The sequence below is a fragment of the Phallusia mammillata genome, chromosome 2 (genome assembly GCF_965637545.1).
Source record: "Phallusia mammillata chromosome 2, kaPhaMamm4.hap1.1, whole genome shotgun sequence".
NCBI classification, from domain to species: Eukaryota; Metazoa; Chordata; class Ascidiacea; order Phlebobranchia; family Ascidiidae; genus Phallusia; species Phallusia mammillata.
This window is the reverse complement of record NC_137253.1, coordinates 28,728,973-28,749,895: the sequence shown is the minus strand read 5'-3', so window position 1 is coordinate 28,749,895 and position 20,923 is coordinate 28,728,973. Positions and strand designations below refer to the sequence as shown.

General features: G+C 34.9%; 1 protein-coding gene across 1 annotated transcript in view; it reads right to left on the bottom strand.

Annotated features, from left to right (window-relative positions):
- LOC145212580 (dynein heavy chain domain-containing protein 1-like) overlaps positions 1-20,923 on the bottom strand; it is a 52,913-nt gene that overhangs the window by 8,114 nt on the left and 23,876 nt on the right. Inside the window, exons 43-84 of the mRNA XM_080080749.1 lie at positions 20,676-20,823; positions 20,200-20,290; positions 20,060-20,141; positions 19,632-19,772; positions 19,290-19,437; positions 18,389-18,574; positions 17,693-17,900; positions 17,329-17,471; positions 16,746-16,964; positions 16,211-16,358; positions 15,413-15,560; positions 14,818-15,047; positions 14,216-14,395; positions 13,833-13,934; positions 13,476-13,589; positions 13,216-13,348; positions 12,592-12,750; positions 12,167-12,330; positions 11,765-11,881; positions 11,351-11,492; positions 10,845-11,042; positions 10,477-10,584; positions 10,063-10,253; positions 9,423-9,576; positions 8,820-9,072; positions 8,295-8,416; positions 7,564-7,791; positions 7,418-7,499; positions 6,939-7,075; positions 6,685-6,792; positions 6,140-6,257; positions 5,219-5,471; positions 4,781-4,965; positions 4,364-4,457; positions 4,079-4,251; positions 3,707-3,821; positions 3,445-3,636; positions 2,870-3,055; positions 2,014-2,257; positions 1,588-1,733; positions 818-1,000; positions 32-490 (exon numbers count right to left, since the gene is read on the bottom strand). Of these exons, the coding sequence (XP_079936875.1) occupies positions 32-490; positions 818-1,000; positions 1,588-1,733; positions 2,014-2,257; positions 2,870-3,055; positions 3,445-3,636; positions 3,707-3,821; positions 4,079-4,251; positions 4,364-4,457; positions 4,781-4,965; positions 5,219-5,471; positions 6,140-6,257; positions 6,685-6,792; positions 6,939-7,075; positions 7,418-7,499; positions 7,564-7,791; positions 8,295-8,416; positions 8,820-9,072; positions 9,423-9,576; positions 10,063-10,253; positions 10,477-10,584; positions 10,845-11,042; positions 11,351-11,492; positions 11,765-11,881; positions 12,167-12,330; positions 12,592-12,750; positions 13,216-13,348; positions 13,476-13,589; positions 13,833-13,934; positions 14,216-14,395; positions 14,818-15,047; positions 15,413-15,560; positions 16,211-16,358; positions 16,746-16,964; positions 17,329-17,471; positions 17,693-17,900; positions 18,389-18,574; positions 19,290-19,437; positions 19,632-19,772; positions 20,060-20,141; positions 20,200-20,290; positions 20,676-20,823 (6,932 nt within the window). The remainder of the gene's footprint in view (positions 1-31; positions 491-817; positions 1,001-1,587; positions 1,734-2,013; positions 2,258-2,869; positions 3,056-3,444; positions 3,637-3,706; positions 3,822-4,078; positions 4,252-4,363; positions 4,458-4,780; positions 4,966-5,218; positions 5,472-6,139; positions 6,258-6,684; positions 6,793-6,938; positions 7,076-7,417; positions 7,500-7,563; positions 7,792-8,294; positions 8,417-8,819; positions 9,073-9,422; positions 9,577-10,062; positions 10,254-10,476; positions 10,585-10,844; positions 11,043-11,350; positions 11,493-11,764; positions 11,882-12,166; positions 12,331-12,591; positions 12,751-13,215; positions 13,349-13,475; positions 13,590-13,832; positions 13,935-14,215; positions 14,396-14,817; positions 15,048-15,412; positions 15,561-16,210; positions 16,359-16,745; positions 16,965-17,328; positions 17,472-17,692; positions 17,901-18,388; positions 18,575-19,289; positions 19,438-19,631; positions 19,773-20,059; positions 20,142-20,199; positions 20,291-20,675; positions 20,824-20,923) is intronic.

Below are 20,923 nucleotides of genomic sequence, written 5' to 3'. Positions count from 1 at the left end.
TATGGTTCTAATAACATTAAACCTTCCCTACCCTGGATAGAAGATTATCCTCCAGTTGCTCTAAATGCTCTTCAAGATGAAACACATCTGCCTCCATTAATCTTCTCTGAGCCTCAAACTCAGATCTCTCCTGGCCCAAGACAACATGCTCCAAATATTCAAGCAGCCCTTCCTCTTTAAGTGACAGGTCGCTGATGGCAAACTTGTGTAAAGGGACAGAAAAAAGACCTGGAGCACGGAGTGTTGAAAACTGTATCGGAAGCGTTGTACCCAGATAGACACAGAAATTGGGATGGACATTATTTTCTGCTACTAGATTGCGATAAATGCAGATGTCTGGTACTTCAGCTTGCTCTATGTGTGTAATGTATAGGGATGCCCCGTGGAGTTGGGCACTAGCTAGACAGACAGAAAGATGTTTGTCAGTGGATTTGCACACCCATAGCTGGTCCAAGGGAAACATCGGTGCATCAGGCTCATCTTCTGCAGGCTGTGAAAAATTTCACATTTGTTCAGTTTCAAATTTTATAATTGATATTGGTGTTTTTTTAAATGACACATTTATTCTTGTTTAATGTTAAAAATAACAGCCCAAATAGACGTAAAAATTGACATGCTTTATTGTTCAAATGCTTCGGCAAATGATTATGCCATTATCAGTGATATAATGTACCACATTAGTTTTGTGTCTATATGGGCCGTTATTTGCACCATTAAACTTATAAACAGATCGCTGTACAGTGTTCGAATTTATTCTTGTTTGACACAAATTAAGATAAATTAACAGCTTCAACAGCTTTGGGTAATTTTGGCGTACATCATCTATTGCTAAATCTTTCATCAGTTCTGCATCTGTGTCCTCTGCATCATCCGGTGTGGATTTTTCCACATCAGGCGACTCATCAGCAAACCTTACACCTTTTGTGCTCTGTGCTGAAGCTTGTTGTTTTTTCACTGATTCTGATCTTGTGGTTCCACTTGCACTTACAGAAATAGTTACCTAAAGAATAAATATTACAGAATTTAAAACATAAATGTGAAAGAAAGCTAAAACCCAAAGTTACCACAAAACATGAGGCTAATTTGTTTTTTACATTAAAATGGAATTTAACTTTTTGAGATTAAACACCCATAAGTTAAAACACACACAAAAAACACATTCAAACAAGATATGGTGGTGATGTATGCCAGGGGCGTGCAACCTACGGCCCGCGGAGCAAATGCGACCCTTGATTAAAGGTTGTGCGGACCGCAGAGACGCTTGGATTTCAAATGTACTGGCAAATCGATCCAACTATTATATATTTTTGAGCAAATTAATGTGCCCGATGCATATTTGGTAAGCAAAAAAGTAAAATCACCATGTGTTATACACAGATTCGGCATACGATCTAATTTTGGCTATTGTATTTGGCCAAACAGTAACAAAGGTTTGCACACCCCTGATGTATGCTATTTTTTCTTAGGGTACTACACATTTTTGTGTCAAGCAAAATAACAAGAAAAACAAAGTGCATATCCAGAAACAACACTTTTTCGACTAGACCTTTTTTTTAAATATGAAAGTCCCTTTTTTTCCTAATGTACCTCTGTTTCTGTTGTGCTGTCAAAATCTTCAGTGTTAGCTGGGTTCGAAAGTGATGAATCTCCTCCACGGTCTTCTATGATTCCAAGACTCTCACTCTGACTTAGTGAGCTGGTAGCTGGTATTGATTGGTTGGATGCTGGAGTTGCTAAAAACCAAGAATGTTATTTTTTCACAATTTTTAATATTGAATTTAACACACAAAAATATTTAGGCAAATGGTTCCATAAAATCACAACCACTCATCATAAAACTTGTATTGCTTAGTTAATATGTCCTGTAAAATAAGCTTCTAAAATCTATAATAACATGGTTATAAATGTGAGGAAAAAAAGCTTCTAAAATTTATAATAACATGGTTATTAATTTGAACACTGAATTAAAAAAAATGAATTGCCCCTGAACCGAAAATTCAAACATTTTCTTACCTGCTACGATATCAATATTTTCCATATCTTTCCTCACACGCTTGTGAATGGCGTTCAACCATGTTTTGGCCTCATTGTCAGGATCAAAAATCAAGGACCATGTCAAATCCTGATACAGAGAAAGTGAATGCAAGCGTAGGGCATCAAACCTTGCTGCACTGTCCCTTGATAAACCACTTCGATGCCAAACACGTTGTTCGCTTGCTGATGACAGGATGTCGATTGGATCAAGATGTGGGCGAACCTAAATATCAGTTATTTGTAAGGCTAAGGTGGGCAACCTTTTGACATGTGCAGGCCAGGGAAGTACTGATATTGTGGACACGGGCACCAACAATGCACATGCAATAACATAAGAGAGTAGCAAGCCTAACTTTAGGTATTTGTTTCATGTAAATGTGCACAATTGCAAGATGAGCTACAGCCCTTGCTTCCACAAACTTAAAACCCTGGGTTTGCTTAGGATTGTAACAATCAGGCTCAACCATGCTGTAAACTTCAACAATGTTTCAAAGCAGGAACATACTCAGACTTTCATTTTTAAATGTAACAAATCCTAGGGACAACTATTACCGTTTAATTTAAAAGTTCATTGTTAAACAAAAGAGATATAACTAGACTGTGGTCCCACGCCTTTCAGAGGGCAATAAGTTGCCCATTCTTGTTGTAAGGTAATGGATAGTTTCACTAAAACTTGTAGAAAATTTTATAGCTTTTTTCATTTTACTTGTTATATTATGGTGTTAAGCAAATTTTGTTGAAAAAAAACTAAGCAAAAAAATAAAGATGACTAACAAGTACTATTTCAATAACAAGACCAAGTCAATCTTTACATTCAACTTCAACAAAAATCCACCTTTAAAAACACAGCTGTATCATCACTTGAGTCATCTGACCCTTCAACATCTTCAATATCATTCCACAATGAATCTGTGTCGGTTTTGCTGTTGTAGGATTCTGAATCAATTGTTTTTGAAGTGGCTTGTCTTTGTGGAGCATCTAAAGAAATCCTGAAATCTCCAGTTGCTGAATCTAGATATCCCTGAAAAGTAGAAAAGATTTGTTGCAAAGTATTTTTAGCAGATACAGAGTTGTTTTAGTAATGACCTAATTTATATTGTTTTATAGCACAATCTCCAATTTAACATAATTTGGACCCATACTTTAGCGGCCAAAAACTATCCTGCAGTTTTTGTTTAGATTTTTTTAAACACAGAATATTAGTTTAGAGGCCTTGATTTCCTGGCATGTCAACCTCACTCTCACATGTTACTCTGCCACACAATGATTCATAAAAACAGTGAGTGCAACCTGTTTAACATATATTTAACAAGCTTTATAGGTCCCAATATTGCACAGCTTTTTCCAGCTTGGTGATTGTTTTTGTGCAATCATATGTATGATTTCGGGCTTTTGAAAAACTGTGCTTACATTAACAGATGCATAGGTCCATTCTTTTAATGCTAAATCCCTTTGCTTCTTGTTCAGCATTCCAAAATAAGTGACACAAGCTGCAACAATTGCGCTGTCTCCCACAGCTGCCTCCAGCCGGAATGCAGCCTGGCTCCTGAGCTCCCTCCAGTGATCAACATGCTCTTGCATGTTTTCCATCAACGTTTCAGCCTGTTGATGGCACATGTTAAAAATCAATGGAATTTTTAAAAGTGGTTTATTGATGTAGAAGAAACTGTACCTTCGAAATTTTTGTGTCCAAATTCTTTAATTCTTTCTCAAAGTGTTTCACTGCAAGGCTGGCATTTTTGTGCATTTGTATCTTTGAGTCTAATTCTTTTTTGATCTGATTGCACCTAACCAAAGTACAATAAAGTAATAGGTAAAAAGGTTACCACACTGAAAGCATGAAGAAGGGACAGTCAATAAAAATGCAAATGGCAAGTGACACGAAATTTCATATCAAAGGTTAATGCACAATCCAAAACAATATCCTGGAAAAAATGGTGTTTTCAATTTAAAATGTATGTTTTATGAAATAAATCCCATTACAAAGGTATCAGTTAGGATAAATATTCTTTAATCTCTTTGTATGTGTGAAACAATGTTGTACCTGACTCGTTTAGTACCCAAGGTAATTTGTGCAGCTTCAAGTTTAGCTTCGACATTTTTTTGAGCATCTAAGATTGGTTGCAGTAAGCGTAGAGTCTCGGCATAATGAAACACAGCATGCACCCAGTTGCAAAGGGTTGAAGCAGCTTTGCTTCCTTTTTCAATGTAGCTAGGCTGGAAAATGTAATGACCTTTCATTGTTTGGTGTAAAAAAGTGTGCAAAATATGCTGCAGTGATAAAGGAATACTTTTCAAAAATCAATGTATTTGAAGAAACAACACATACCAGAAATTCCGGAGATTGTACGTAGGTCATCATCATGTAATAAACATTTTCGGGAATGTCATCTTTGTCATAAAATTGCAGCTCTTGAAAGAACCTGTAAATTTCCAAAGAACAAACAAAAATTTAACACAATAAGTGAATAGTAAGTGAGTGATTTTTTCACCACACACTACCAAATGTGCCGATGCTTTAGGGGCCACTTAAAATGGTATATTCAGTTGAATACAATTTTAGCATTTGGTTAGGCCATTATTTTGTGTGAAGGCCTCATTGTTTCTGTTTATGTAGTTGAAAATAATAGAACAACAATGACTTATACACATAAAATTTAAATGCCAATGTAAATACATGACCATTCAAACTTACAATGGAAGTCAAAATCTAATCAGACAAGCTCATATTGCTATAGCTCTATACCTGTCTCTGCATATTAAAGCTTTTCCATTTTCCCAGTTTGCAGGTGCCACCCCAAACATGTGGCACAAGCATTGTACAACTACCACAATCGCTTGAGGGGGACTATTGTATCGCTTGATTTCATTCAAACTATTTTCATCCAGTGACTCTAATGCATGCAGGGCTACCTCAAATAAGGGACTGGTCTGTAAACGAAAAAATATTGTTGTCCTGTTTTTTTTAGAAACATTAAATGGTTAAAATAGTTTTCTGGTAAAATAAAACTATTTTTTAGTTTTTTATTACAGCTTTGCAGTGGGTAAGACTGATTTTTTTATCTCCAAATTTGAACAAATGTGTTTTAATTTGTGATGTAAAATATTAAACATTTTGTCAACACAGCCACAACTAAAACTTTTAAACAAATATGTTACCAATGTTGGAATTCCATTTTCTCACCTTACTCGTTGCCGTATTTGTATCACTTTTCAGTCTATTCAATTCCTGTTCTAGGATTTCTATGTTATCCTCCTCGATGGAGCACCGTTGTCGTGCTTCCCCATATTCTTGTCTCTCCTCCTCCACATGTTGTTTCCAGGCTCTCTCTGTCTCATGAGCATCGAATAGTTTCGGCAGAAGATTCTCACGATCTCTGTGGTACCGATGTGTCGAGTCTTCTGCTTCACGCACTTTTCTGAGTGCTTGCTCGAACCTTTGAAATGTTTTTTTAATAGGTCAATGTGCAATGGGTTACAATCTTGTTTGGATGGGTTTGACGAAGCAACAAAAGTAGAGAAAATGTTAGTTGGTTTTGAAGGAGAGTCTAGCTAAACAGAATTGGGTAATTTAAAAGTCCATTTTATTGCATACTGAATACTAAACTCTGACAATTCATTTGTCATTTAAATATTATAGGTAAATTCTTAAAAAAGATTGAATTATTAAATTTCGAAGTCTTTGGAAAATAAAAAAGTTATTTGCAGTACTTAATTACTTATTCATTATCATTATAAAAGCGGTTACAATGTCAGAGCATGTACAGTACAGGATAAATATTATGGATGGGCCGAGCCGAGCAAGAACCCGATTATGCTAGGTGCTGTTTTTTATGCTTGGTGCTCTGCCGAGCAGTTGCACCAACTGCCCCAAGCATTAATTTTGCACATTGATTCCCTGCTGCAAAACTAACATGAATTTGGGAACGTTTGTGATGCAAAAATGCACCGTGCCTGCTCGGCCGAGCATTAATGTGAGATACTCGGTGTTTGACCAAACATTTAAGTTTTTGCTTATGTCAAAAAAATATATACAATATCTATTTGACTGGTGAGTGTTTGAACTTTACAGTTTATTTACAAAGCCATATCACAGCCTCTTCACCTCTGAATCACAGAAATTTCTTTGGACCTGACCATCCTTGAAATGCCAACAAAAAGTTGGGCCATTTGTTGAAATATAAAAGGGTTTGACATCTCCTCTGCTCCACTATTAAGCACGGCTGAAAATGATAAAGATCATATTAAAAGTAGGTCCACCAAAAATAGGCAAAATGAAACCCTTTTATTTTAATAGCAGATTTGTGTAGTCAGAGATATATTTGCCGATAGTTGTAATAAGCTTTCATTGAAATTAACTCAAAACTTGACTATAATCAATAACTAGGAAATTTATTAAATACTAAAAAGGTTGCAGTGATAATCTTTGCCAACAAAATTTCAATGTTCATCATAAAAATATGGTGGGCCTCTTTTAAATGGTAAATGAAAGTTCAAATAGTAGTTAATTAAAAAGTGAAAAAGGGTGTTGGTACTGCAAGTGTTTTAACAAGAACTTCCAGTAACCAAAAACAAATGTTACCAAACTTCATCCAGTAGTCAAACAGACTTTATTCAACACAAAAGAAAATTATAACTTTGAAATGAAACCTTTAATTCTTTGAAGTGCATCTTGGTGCATGTGCGCCATCAGGTGGCTGACATGCAGAACTTGGTTAGGGATGGTGGATTGCTTGGACCATGGAATTTTAATTGAATCTGCAATGCAAATACATTTTAGCCCAAATAAATTCAAAACTAAAATGTGTAAAATCTGGTTGTGGTTTATATTTTTAATAATCATTTTTTTAGGCTTTTGCAGGCAAATCATAACTGGTGAAATTTTTGCCCACCTATCAACTTACCTATGGTGGACATGCAGCCTTCATCACACAATCCAGCATATGACTGCAAGTGATGATGTGCTACCATCTGCCATGATGCATGATCCCATGCGCGATACAAGTCAATGCATGCAAACTGTGTAAGAAGATCAGGGCATCTGTGACAATAAAAAAATAGTTTTAAAGGAGTCAAATCTTTTACTGATTCACTGATTGTAAAATTGAATGGTTTGTGCATACCTATACAGACAAATCCGATTAAACACATACCTAGTTTGCCAAACCTTTTGCTTTAAATAACGAATTATGCAATTACCTGCTATGCAATTAACCAGATTCACCTGTGTGTTTCTAAACATTAGGTATGTAGAACACAATTTAGTTACATCAGTTTATAGTTGGGATAAACAAAATTTCCAGGTAGGTGGTAGAATAATACTGAGGTTTAAAAATCCTGGTTTAATTCAAAATTTTTTAAACAAACCAAAACAAATAAGTACCTTCTTAGTGTGTTGTGGAATTGCTGCAAGCTTTTGTTGTTGCCAAAAATGATGTTTTTGGGGTCTTTGCACGAAGTTTGATCTGCAACCAAGAAACAAATTTGTCAACCAAACAGCACAATGATGGGTTGGATCTACTATCAAACCTTTTGAAAAGTTTGCCAACACAACCACATGCATCTTGGTCATAATTCTTTTAAAGTACTGGTCGAGGTATTGATCAAGTTTTTCCAGTGCTGTGAGTCGACCTCCAGTGGCAGGAAGTGATGGGTCAGATGGGGTGGATGATGGGTTAATTACAGTTGACACACCAGGGGCAATTTCAGAAGCTATCATTGCCAGCTCTTGTTGAGAATACAAAGCAGGACACTGACCTGTATATATTGAAACAAATAATGCTTTAATATTGATAAATAATGGACTTATCAATCGCCAATAAAGGCTAAGTGGTTAAGGCAGCCGCCTTGTGTTCACAAGGTAGTGGGTTCTATTTTTGTCCCGGCCATTTTCCCTAAGCAAGAAACTTAAGCAGGATTGTGAAAATAAAGAAAAAATAATAAAAAAGGTTTAGCAAACTTAAATATAAAAAATAAATAAAAATAATAAAAAAGGTTTAGCAACAAAATCAGGCGACTCATAGCGGATTTCTTGTGAGCATACCACATTTGAGCACTGCCTGCTCACAAAGGATAAAAGTGAAACAAACAAACGAGCAACAAATATGTTTCTTTACTCCATGACATGATAGTTATAGGTCTTGGTGGATAAAAATGGTTAGTATGTAAAAATATAACTTCCCTAAGTGAACATGCCATGTTAAATAAATTCATTGTGTGCACAGGCAACAGAACAGTTTGTCTTTTTCTTTACTATATACCTTCTTTTATAAGAGCACAAATATCATCCAAACACTCTTCATTACTGGAAAAAGGTTCTTCCACCATCAAGATAACCTTCTTATTTTCAACTCCAGCTTTATAACTGGCTTTCTTAATAAGACTGTAACACAATTGCAATGTCTTAGTGATAAAGAACTGTAGGAGCATTTTTTGCAAACTGTAATACAGACAAATATGGTTAATTGCATAATCAATTTGCCAAGCTTTTTAATGCGATTAACCAGATCATGCAATAATCTGGATCTTATATATACAGCACATCTTGTTAACACAGGTGCTCATTTACACCGCAACTGAAATAAAGTTACTATGTCTTTTATCTAACTTGACAGAAATGTTTACCAGATTTAATTGTAGCAAGACTTTACTAAAACATGTCAACACATATAATTATTTATAAATGTTGTTAAGTATAAGTTGTACATGTGTGGCCGATGCAATTCAAGCAAATTTACTCAAGTAACAACTAAGTGTGTAAATTTTTAAAAAAATGTTAAACTTACTCTCTCAACTTCTCCTTAATGCATATTTTATTGTCATCCATGGCAAACCCATTCTTTGCCACAGAAAACACACTGGCACCACATAAATATGCCAAAAGTCGGACAACTGAGCCTCGACCAGAGAATGCTGAGGAAGAAAGCAGCAGAGCATGACCACCTTGTTTCATCCAAAGTGCACGAGAGAGACGAGCAATGTGACGAACAGCTTGTCCGAAGAATATTAATTCCATTCGCTTCTCTGGTGTTTTTGCACCTTGAAAGAAGAAAATGTGAACATGTAGAAAAAGCATTATAACATAGGGTGATAAAATTATACTGTCTGTGACCAAAAGCAAAGCTCAAATCAAAATACAAGTTTCAAAGCAGGGATAAAAGCTATGTACACTTTAACAAAGGCTACTTACTAAAAAAATACCCAAGCAGGTTTATTGAAAATATTTTCCAATAATTTAAATGAATAAATGAATACAAGCCGATATCTGTAATGATGACAACAGTAATCGTCAAAACCTTGTGATTTTTATACACCGGTATTGGCTTGTGTATGGAAATATGCTTTGTTAGTTTCCAACAATTTAAATGTTTTAAAACTTTGTCATATACTTTGGTTGTACTGTTCAAGGCACAGCTTGAGGGCACTGCTGAGTTGCTCTTCATTGCTTTCTGTGTATGTATCCGAACGTTTCTGGCCGAGCGCAGCAGAGAGAATTCCATGTGTGAAAAGCACAGCAGTGCTCTCCTCATTCTCATCAAGAATCTAAAAAAGATTTTTTAATTCTGATATGCAAACATTTGAAGGCACATTTTAGATATGTTTCTCAGACTTGTTAAAATAAACTAGGATTTTTTAGGTTTATTGGTTGCATCAGCCCTAATGCAGGAATTAATTGGCCCTCAAACAATGAACTAGGTTATTACATGTTTTAACTATCACAAGTGGTTGATACAAATGCCGTTTGTTTACAAGGCTTTTGGTTATGATCCTGTTTTAGCGCAGGTGTATCTCTGAGCAACATATTTGAGCGGCATTGCTGCAACCCACCTGGATTGAATCAAATTAAAGTGGTTTGAACTAAACGCCAATTACCAAAGTGAAAAAATCAAACAAAAATGATTTAACACATAAAACAGGCAACTCGATGACACTCATTATGAGTACAACACATCAGGTGTTACTCATACATCAAGGATAAAAATGAAACAAACAAATAGACTTTTCAATTTAGAGTTATATCAAGCATACCTGATTAAGATTGACCAAAGGACCAGCAGCATTCACATCAACATCTGCATCATCTATAAGTCCAGGAACAAAAGTCACACCAAGCTTTGCTCCACCAGGTCTTGAAACTTTTGCCCCTCCTCCATGCTGTGGCCGAGTTGGTTTTCTGTTAGTTTCACCCACTTGGCCAGAAGGACTTGGTGCCTCCAATTCTGTGTCAAAATTGCTCATTTTGATCACAAACTAAAGTTTTTAAAGCAGAGTCAGCCTCTAGAATGAAACTTGTTGCACAATTTTCAAACATACTAGCATGATTTTAATGTAAAAGCAGTGCATAAAATAAATAAATAGCCAGGCTTATGAATACCCATGGAAGTTTAATGAACAACAATGGGAAAGGATCAGAAAGCGTTCCAATTGTATTTGCATAAGTACCTTGAAACTTTAATTGTTGAGATTGTTTTAGTTCCTGTTGAGCTGCAGCAATTTCTGTAGATGATTCTGACTCACTCGACTCGTCCAGTGAAACAACACTTCCTGTTTCTAAACACAAAAACATGCTAAAAAAACATCACACAATAATAAGCAGGACTGATATTGAACATGTTGTACATTGATATAGCAAACATAAAGATATGTGTGGTCATATTAAAAAAAATTGTGTGGTCATTTATAAAAAAAAACTTTTTGCAATTGGGACCAACTATTACAAAGCAGAAAAGCACAGACAAACACATCAACAATTAAAATTACTTACATATAAGACGTTTCACATAAGAAAGAAAGTTTGTGTTTTAATCAACCTGTTTCTATCTCTGTTGTATATCCAGTCATGGTTGATTTTACATCTTCATCCTGTGTTAATGCAGTTTCTGGTCGAGTTTCACATTCTGATGTGGTGCTGGTTTCATTTCTCATTTGTGTCGTTGTGGTTTCACTTATTTCGTCTTCGAATGATGTGTCTTGAAGCGATGATGCTGACGGTATTCTAACATGAAGCTCTGGAGAAAAAGGTTTTTACCTTTATGTTCAAGAGAAAGCAATATGTTTGTTTCCTTTAACTATAAACTTCTGAAAATATACCAGTCAACATGGAATACATAATACCCAAACATATTTTTTATAAACAGTTTTACAGTCATCACTGTTTTTATCAAAACACAATACTGAAAAATATGCCATGTTTTAAAATTGGTGGTGATCTTGCAATAATATGTGTTCCGTTAACAATGATTTGTGGGCATATTTGTTTAGAATTAGGGTTTAAGGCAAATTATAAAAATATCAAATATTTGAATCATATTGCTACCTTTTCCGGTATTGGATGATGTGCTGGTTTCCATTTTAGAAAAAGGTGAAGTTGTGTCATCAGTTTCATAGAAATCAGACTCTTTATTGACAGAAGTTGAAGTTGATTCCCCACTGGTGCTGGTTACTGCTGGTTCCGCAAACTACAAAAAACATCAAAGAGTTGATTGACATTTCATAACTGCAATTTTGTTGCAATTGAGATTCCAAGGCTAAATTATTTTGCTATAAGTTGAATAAAACATTTTGGAACCAAAAGGAGTCCACAAATAAAAACTAAAAAGCAATAAAAACAAAATTTTTAGTGCAAATATTTCATGTCAAGTTATTATGCCAACTAGAAGCAGCCATGAAACATCAAATTGAAAAAAAAACAGGAATGTCTAACTGGAATATTAGTTTATTTTTCCTCTACCTCTGTGACTTTTACAATCACTTCTGTCAGTTTTGGAGAAACAAAACTCTCAGTGTCCGTGCTTCGATCAGCCTCATACCCTTCCTGAAGGTTTCCAGTTTCAGGGCTACTCTGAAGCTGAAATGCAAAGCAAAACGCAAACTTCAGGCCAAAATCACTCACTGACAAGTTGCTCAAGAACAATTTAAAGAACAAAATTTTATACAGCATAAGGTAAAATGGTAAATTTAGATGAGAACACAGCAAGTTATTATGGTTTTGCTGCTCTTTACATGATTTAACATTTTTTAACCCATTGCTAAGTGATATACTGATCAATATTGTCCAAAGTAAAACAACGAATAGAAGCAATTAAAAAGGAAGTCTTTGATATAAAAAATAAGGTTAAAAATTTGGTCTTACAAAAGTGTCTGTGTCATCGCCACCGAGTGATGAAGATGGAATGAGATCAGTGCTTCCAGAAGAGTGGGGGGTCGATGGTAGAGGTGTCGCACCTCCAGATGGCACTGGTGTTTTTATAATTCGTACCTTTTCAATTCCAGGTGAAGGTGGGCGGTGCTCCTTGCCTAAAAGTGATGCACAATTTGTGTTTATGTTAAGATTTGTAAACCAATATTCTTCAATTTTTTTAGTTATTTGGGACTGTTTTTTTTTTTTTAAATCTTTTTTTAGGACTGTTTTTTTCAATTTTTTTTAGTTAACTACATTTCCACACTACTTTAAAATAGTTGAAATTTATCCTTTTTTATCAGTAAAATTCTATATTTAAAAACACTAATCGTTGTAACCTTTGCACACAGTCAAATATTGAATACATATTAAGTTACCAGTGCAGAAATGTTTCTTTAACTGATCATGCAAAGTTCGTGAAAACCAATGTCTGTCTTGATCTGTTGTGAGTCTATCATGGAACACTCGTGAGCATTCATGAAGCCACAACCTGACAACTGTTCTCATCATGGGAGGTATCCCGACTCCCATCTCACCTACATCAATATTTGCAAACTTTAACCTTCAGAAAGTAAAAGCTTTTTTCATTTGTAATAGTGATTCGATGCGAAAGCTGTTTGATGTTTAATACATTTAATAAAAGGTGAGCAGCGGATTTGTTCAATAACATAATACAAGGCAACTAAACTTTTTTTAAGTGTGCTGGGAAAAGAATGACAGGCATGAGCCAAATCACTTTAAGAAATAGCAAAAGCTTTCAGAAAAAAAAGCTAGTTCAGTTTCATAATGAATCCGGCCTTCGGGCCATAGTTTAGTGACTTTTGACCTTATGACACAAATTTGTTTTAAACATTTTTTAGAATTTAACTAACTAGTGTATATGTGACAGCTGGACAAACAATTTCTGGGCATGAGGCGCTACTTAAAACATTATTATGTTGCGACTTTATTAATTTTTCTGTTTTTGTTTATTAATGCATTAACAACCAACCCCAACCAACCCCAACCACGATTGCTTCTGAATCTTCCAATCTGTCTTCCACCTCCAGGCCTCCTTAATTGTTCAGCTCCTCCTGGTCGACGTCGAATCGGCATTGGTCGTCCCCGATTTCGAGGAGTGAGTAGAAACAAACCCTAAAATATACACAAGTAGGTGTATATTGCCAACAACGTTAAGCAGTTCATTTGTTGTCATAAAATCACAGACTGAAAGATAGAAGCTGCATAAGTTATGATTGTCAATTGTGTGACAGGCGGTTACCTGCATAATTTGTCCAATATCATGGAAAGAAAACACATAGTGTGGCTGATTTGGAGTTGGCTTCAGGTGGGACTTTATTGTTGAAAAGAGATCAAATGCACCAGCAATAATTGCCTGAAGGCAAATCACAAACAAAAACATTTCATGTATGATATTATATGCTATTATATAGTGTTTTCCTGATAGTTAAACATTTTGAAAATAAACAGTCAGTAAGAAAGATCTCAAAATCATCGGTTTGTGTATGTTTAGTAAGATATCCCTTCACATTTTAACTCATAATGAAACGAGGGGAATTAAGAAGCGTGTTACGTGGATGGTATTTCTTATTTTACAGTATACGGAAACATGTCACACCTGAGACAGATCATAATGTCGAACAAGGGAATAAGCAGGAAATTCCTCCAACCATGACTGAACAGAACTATGATACATGCTCAATACTGTATCCCTTCCAGGCTAAAAAAATACAAAGGTTTTAAACAGCCTTAAAATTAAAGTATGTTACTTCTGAGATCCTATTTAAATGTACACATTATGTAAGAATTCTTGTGGGTCAAACATATCTTACAGTTAATGTCATGTAAGATTTTTAATTTTTTTAAAGTTTATCTGTGTAATATGGTTAAGGTTGGTAGAACAAATTTAAATTTAGTATTGGCTGGTCAAGGTCAATGATTGTTTGAAAAAGTAAACTGAAGTTTACTAGATATAAACAAAATTGAAAACAACTAAAAAACCTTGAGGAAATTAAGAACAGTGAAATGTCTTGTTAATCGTGGAGACATTGTCTGAGAAATCTTTTCCAAACCAGATCCAGGAATGCCAGGTGTTGTCGCCGTAGCAACAAATGCAATATCAGCTTCCAAGGATTTAAAAAGAAGTCGCTCAAGTTCAAACACTCCATTTAGTGATATAATCTAAAAATAAATTTCATTGAAAGCAGACTCCTAGAATATCTGATCCCATATTTGTTTATCACATTTGATTTGCTTGTTTATGTATTTACAAACCAATATGGAAAAAGACATTGGGCATATTCAGGCTTAAGTTAAAAACAAAAATTTCCAAATCCTTAGTAGTTAACTTTCCAATACCCAGTTAGTTAACTGATTTACAGATTTGGTAAAAAATAACTTTCATCATTTTAAATTTTGTCAATGACTTTTGGCAATAAGAAAGCTAATGTGTAAAAGCAATTTGTGAATTTCTTTGAATGCTTTCAAAAGAAAATTAACATGAAAAAAATCTTACGATACTAATGGTTAAAAAGAATGCCATATTGCAACACAAAAAGCAATTCTAAAGTGTGGTAAGAATCGGCCAATCTGAGTGACTCTACCTGTCGAAGGAGTTCCAAGGTGGGCTGGACTTTTATGCTTTGGTTGTTGTTTGCTTGATTTGTCTGCCTAGCACACGAAATATCATCAAGGAAGAACAAGGCCATCTGATGTGTAAATGATCTTGATGCTATTACAGCATTGGGATGTGCCATTAAACCCAGGTTGTGTTGCTTGGATGAGGGCAATGCTTTAGATTCAATCAATCGTTGGAAGTGTGAGGCTGACAGTCCTGAAAGGGATTTAGTACAGGTTGGATTAATTAAATTGGTAAAGGTTTGTGTTGGTTAATTGGTATATATATGGCACAAGTGGAACCATAAGTAAAAGTGGTACAAGTTTTTGATTTATGTATCTAATTTAACACTAGCTGTTATGATTCAACCTCCATATTGAGGGCTATACCCCGTGTAACTCCTACATCTACAATACCTCTGTTAAAGTATAACACAATAAATTTCTAAATTGTTGCAAGTACAATATATAAGCACTACAGGCTAGCGTTTTCATGTGTTTTAAACCTTATTAGGTGAATGAAGGCACCAAAGGATAAAAAACTGTTGAACAACAATCACTAACACAAAAAAAGAATTAAACCTGGGGAAATTGATATCTTGCTAAGATCTAGTTCTGTTTGAAGCAGATTTCTGACAAGGCTTGATTTTCCACAGCCTGGTTCACCAACAAGGAGGACTGATTTCTGGTTGCTGAGCAGGATGGATGAGATATGTGCATACCTTTCCAACTGAAAAAAACATAGAGCCTGGTCAAAAAATAAAATATGTAAAAACAGTAAAAACTAATTTTAAAATCTAACTCAGTCATGGCATAAAACTACTAAATTACAAACGTATTGGCACAGAATGATATTTATCCCACACCTTATAGTACAGGACATTCCTGTGCTGTAAAAGCAATACAGGCTTTTTGCAAAAATAAAAATGCCTAAAATCTGATCTTATTTTATTGGATTTTCCAAAAAACTTCCAGGGCCCTAATATGCATCATAGAATACTGCACAGCTATATTGTATAGAAGTGATTTGGTTCTGGGTGCTTGCTGGTCTGAAATATTGTTAATAGACTGCAGCCCTGTTAATATAATTTGCAGCTAAACTCTTATTTGGCTTTGTCCCATTACTACATATTTTTGTTTTTAAGACACTGATGATGCTCAATCAAGCAAATGCATTAGTTTTGTAAAACAATAAAAAATACAGCAAGTGATTTCGTGTTTTACTTTAAAGTTTCCTGCAATCATGAATTAATGACCCTGAATCATCACAGGCTTTTACTGTACTTGCAAGGAGGTTTCATTAATAAGGAAAGATTTACTACATGGCATCCAAAATATATAAACTTTAATTAACAGGTGATTAGACATCAGTGTGTTAACCTGATGTAGAGGAACATATTGTGATCTGTCCTCCATAAGTCCTCGAGGTCGAAGGTCAATTTTATCTTCCCACAAACTAAAGCGACCAAATTCTTCATCAACAAAATAGTCAAACACTGTTTCATATGGTGGAAAGGAGACGTCATGTCTGTAAAATAGGTGAACCTTAACTTAAAGTCAGTACTAAAGCTACTAAATATGAAACAGACTATAACAGTGGTTCCCAATCTTTTTTGATGAATTCCTCCATAAAAAACTACATAATATATGCTAAACCACAAAGATCTTTTGCGATTGGGGTTTTCATCAACTTCATGAGTCGTATTCTCAGAGTTTAATTGTCTATTTACAAACCACATGTTAAAAATGAAAGCAAATTCCTCCACTCAAGTTTAAAAACTCTACTTGACTGGGAACCACCGGACTATAACATAACAGCCCAATATAGGATTAAGAACAAAGACAGAAAACTTTTTGAAACACATTGGCTTATGATCCTGAAAAAACGCAACAAAAGTACCATCTGCTTTTGTACCTTGATTTGTTGAAGGCCTTCTTGACAACATTGTCAAATCGTTCCATCTCATTTTCTTGAAGACTGCCACCAAATGCCCACACAAAGGAGAAGGCAAAGAGGTTGATTGCAATCTGGTGATGAGAATCCGGAACAGCATCATCAAGTCTTGAACGAACTCCGCTTGCACCTGTTCTGGTTGACCGAGTATCATCAACAGTTCCAGATGTGCGTTGTGACCTAATAAGAAATTTGTGGGTATTTGAATTTCATAATGAGTGTGTCCACTAGTGCTAATGCTGAATATTTCTGTCATTTAGAAATTTGAACCAACATTTATTTTATTTTAGTCAAGAGTCTTTTTTCTTGTGAGAAACATATGCTTGTCCAATTGGTCAGGAAAAGTGATACAAAATACACAGAATTTGCCATAATCTGCAATATAACACATTTGGCCGACTATACACATATCTTAAGTGTGAACAGGCCAATGTTTAATATTTAAAAAAATGGCCTTATGAGTGTTTCTTTGCACAAACATTTGTGTTTTGTTAACAGAAATGTATTTTAATAAAAATCCCTAATGTATTTATGAGCATTGAACCTTTTTCCAATTGTGACATCATCTTGTGTAACATCCTGATGCGCATTGTCACCCCTTGTTAGCGTGTGTGCAGTCAAGCATGATGATAGCATGGAAAGAAAGGAGGTTATTTCGTGAATTCCGTAAGCAGGTTCATTGATGTTCTGTAGAAATCATTCAAATGATAGAAAACACTAAAATGTACTCTGAGTTTTGTCATACTACAATTTTCATTAAATGTGTATTTTTGTTGTAACCATATTAGGCAGTTAAGTTTTTTAAGTGCATTAAAATTTTGTCATGTCAAAGCTTATCTTAAATATTACTTCACCAACAGTCTGATTGTATTGTCACTTTTGTATTCAAATCACATTGAAGCACACACCCTGTTGAAAAAGTCAAGTCCTTGGTTCAACAATGAACCACAAGTTTGTTTGAGGAATTTAAGTATGGGTGGAACCAAGTCCTCGATCAACTCTCTCCACACTTTAATTGTAGATTGGGTGACAGCATATGTGGCATAGGCACTGTCAAGCCAAGATGCTGCCACATTTTTCCATTGGTCAGGTACAGAGCAATGGACTATGGCACACCTGAAATAAAAAGTAAAATAAATTTGATAAATGTCTGCACAAAAAATAATTTCATACAAAACTCATTTTTTAACTTGAAGCCTAGATGAATATCTGATTTAATAGTCTTGTAATCACTAAAATCAATTAAATTCAATACTTATTACGATACAAAAAGAAAAAGCAAATAAACATATTTTTTAGTTTCAAGAACAAGAACACAATTAGCATGAAATGGGATTAGGCTTGAAGTGTCTATGTTGACCAGTGATCACAGAATCCTTGTGTATAAACCATAGCTTGTCTGGCTTTTTAAATGTGCCATACAGAATCAGCCAGGGTTTAGGGATAAAATCTTAACATCTGACTTAATCCCTGACAGTTACCCAACTATCTGTTAGACTCAATGGTTGTTTACAAAACAGCTTCCTTAAAGAATCATTTAACATTGAACATGTTTAGAAACAAGTATTAGGAGTAGCATATATATATTTTTTAAATCGTTTTACCTTGATGCAACTGCTGGAGATGCATTTGCAAAGTTTGCCACCTCAAATATGATGTTTGTGGATGTTGGGAGGGACATGTCATCCATATTGCTCAGATGGGCCCTCTTGTGGTCATCCAGCAAACAACTGATGCCATCCACCCACGTCGGGTTGATTTCACCGTCCATTACAATCCATTTTTTCAAACTAGAGGTGGTTAAAAAATTTTGGTTACTCGTAAATATGAATTCAGTCACTACCCAAATAACCCTGCTATTTCTTTTTAACACATTTCAGGCCGTACAGTTGCATTGTTTAAAGTTGCCATCAACTTATTGTATTTTTTAAAAGAATGTGTTGTTCATATTTGACGACATATAATGTAATAAGAAAGAGATACAAGGTAGATGCTTTAAATCCAAAAACGAGCGGAGTCCGGTTCACTTTAGGTCAAGAAGGTAACGTCAGGTCAAATGTTTAGAAATGCTTGTTTTTAACGTTATTTATGATTTTAAACCTTCACCTGAATAGCCCTAACCGCTGGCATTTCTACAAGTCTGGAAAATAAAAAAAGATAAAAATTATAAACTATTTGACATTTGACCTAAAGTGAATCGGACTCCAGTGCTGCTCGTTTTTGGCGTCAAAGTATCTACTGAGATACAAAGGTGATTAGTTTCTCATGCAACCTTACAGAAAGAATCTCCACAGTATGGCTGAATGAACAAGACATATTGAACAGTTTATTAAGGGAGAATTACCACCTAACTAGCTGTTGAAATTACATTGTATGTATTCATTTAACTATTCACACATTTTGATAATCTAAGGTTATATTTTACCATGTTTAAATATACTGTTCAAGCATTTCATTTGAACCACCAAATTTACACAAAAGGCATGAACAAAAACTCTTCTTTACCTGGGCATAGATTTCAGTAAGTCAACATTAGCACTCTTTTTTCTTCCAGCAGATGGTTGGAGGCTTTCTCTCGTTAATTCTTTTCCTTTTTGCCTCGGTCCCACTTTGTGCATTACCGTACATTCTTTCAGTAATTTCACCAGAAGACCTTAAAAAAATTGTATTTAATAACTCATAAGATCAAAGTTCAATTTTTGAATGTTCAGGGTGCTTAAAAACAGCTTCACATTAACTGCATTGGTTTTGACATAAGAAATTTCTGCTATCTGATACATTACCACTGTATTTCGGTCAACAGAATCACCTGCATTTGAGTGTTGCAAACTTGATCATAACACTTACCATTTTTCCACACTTGACTTTTTGGTTTATGAAAACCGAACAATTCTGAAGTGGAATGTGCATTAGGAAAGATTGTTGTAATGTCGACTCTTCCGTAAGAATCAGTTTCTAGTAAATCTCCATAACCTCGTGCATCTTCATCTAAACAAGAAAAATGAAATATGTGTATGATTGTGTTGTACAGACACAGTAGTGGAAAAAAACAAATAAAAAAACTAATGCAAGCAATATATTTTTATTAAAGAATATAGAAACCCAAATAGACATAAAAGACAACATGTTGTCAAAGTCTGAACAATAAAGCAAGTCACTTTGCAGGTTTATATGGTCAGTTATTTTCCTCACCAGACAGTGTTTTAACATCCTTTACTGTAACGCATTGCGGTTTAGGCTTGCATAAGGCCTGATTTATAACTGCTTGAATTTACCTGGAATGTCAAATACATCAGATTGGACAAACTCACTGGCAGATGTTGATACTCCACTTTTGAGACTCTTCTGTCGAAAGTCCTGAAAGAGGAAGCAAAATTAAAAAACGAAACAAAGATCATAGTCAGCAAAAACATACCAGTCCACTTTGTGATGTACTTTTGCCTTTCAGCATCGTAAAATCCACGAAAGTATCTGTGCCCAGGTTGTTCAATGCTTTTGATAGGATCCTATAAAAAAAACATAAATTTAGTGTACATAGTTACATTGTATGAAACACACCATTACTGATGAAGATGTAACTCTCAGTGGTGGGCTAATACGGTATGAGCTTTCAACATGACATGTGTATTATGAAATGATGGTTCAGTCACCATATTAGCACGCCCTAGTACCAAAAAATGTTTCCAGACTTGTACTATACTTAAAAAAGGTATTTCCATGATGCCATTTTTTTAAAAATGTATAGCATTTAAAGTCCTATTTTGGACCTGCTCACTTTTTTAGACAATAAAACACTGTGGATCGCTTTGAAAAGTTCAGGCCAAGTACTAAGTATGAGTAGAGTTATAGGTTATTTAGTTATGTTTCTTGTAGTTATCACTACAGGCTAACCTGCAGATAGTAGTCTTTCCTGACCCAGCAGCACCAGCAATCACAATGCTTTGGTTAAGTCGTATCAATGTATAGAGTTGACAGGCTTTGTTGATCCATTCATCAGATGGTTGAAGTCCATCTGTTACCATTTGCTGATGAACAGCCCCTACAAATTGAATGCAATTAGGAGTAAATGGTAGGAATTGTTCAATTTGTATGTGTTATATAGCTATAACTCCAATGCAATTATTACATGCAATTCACAA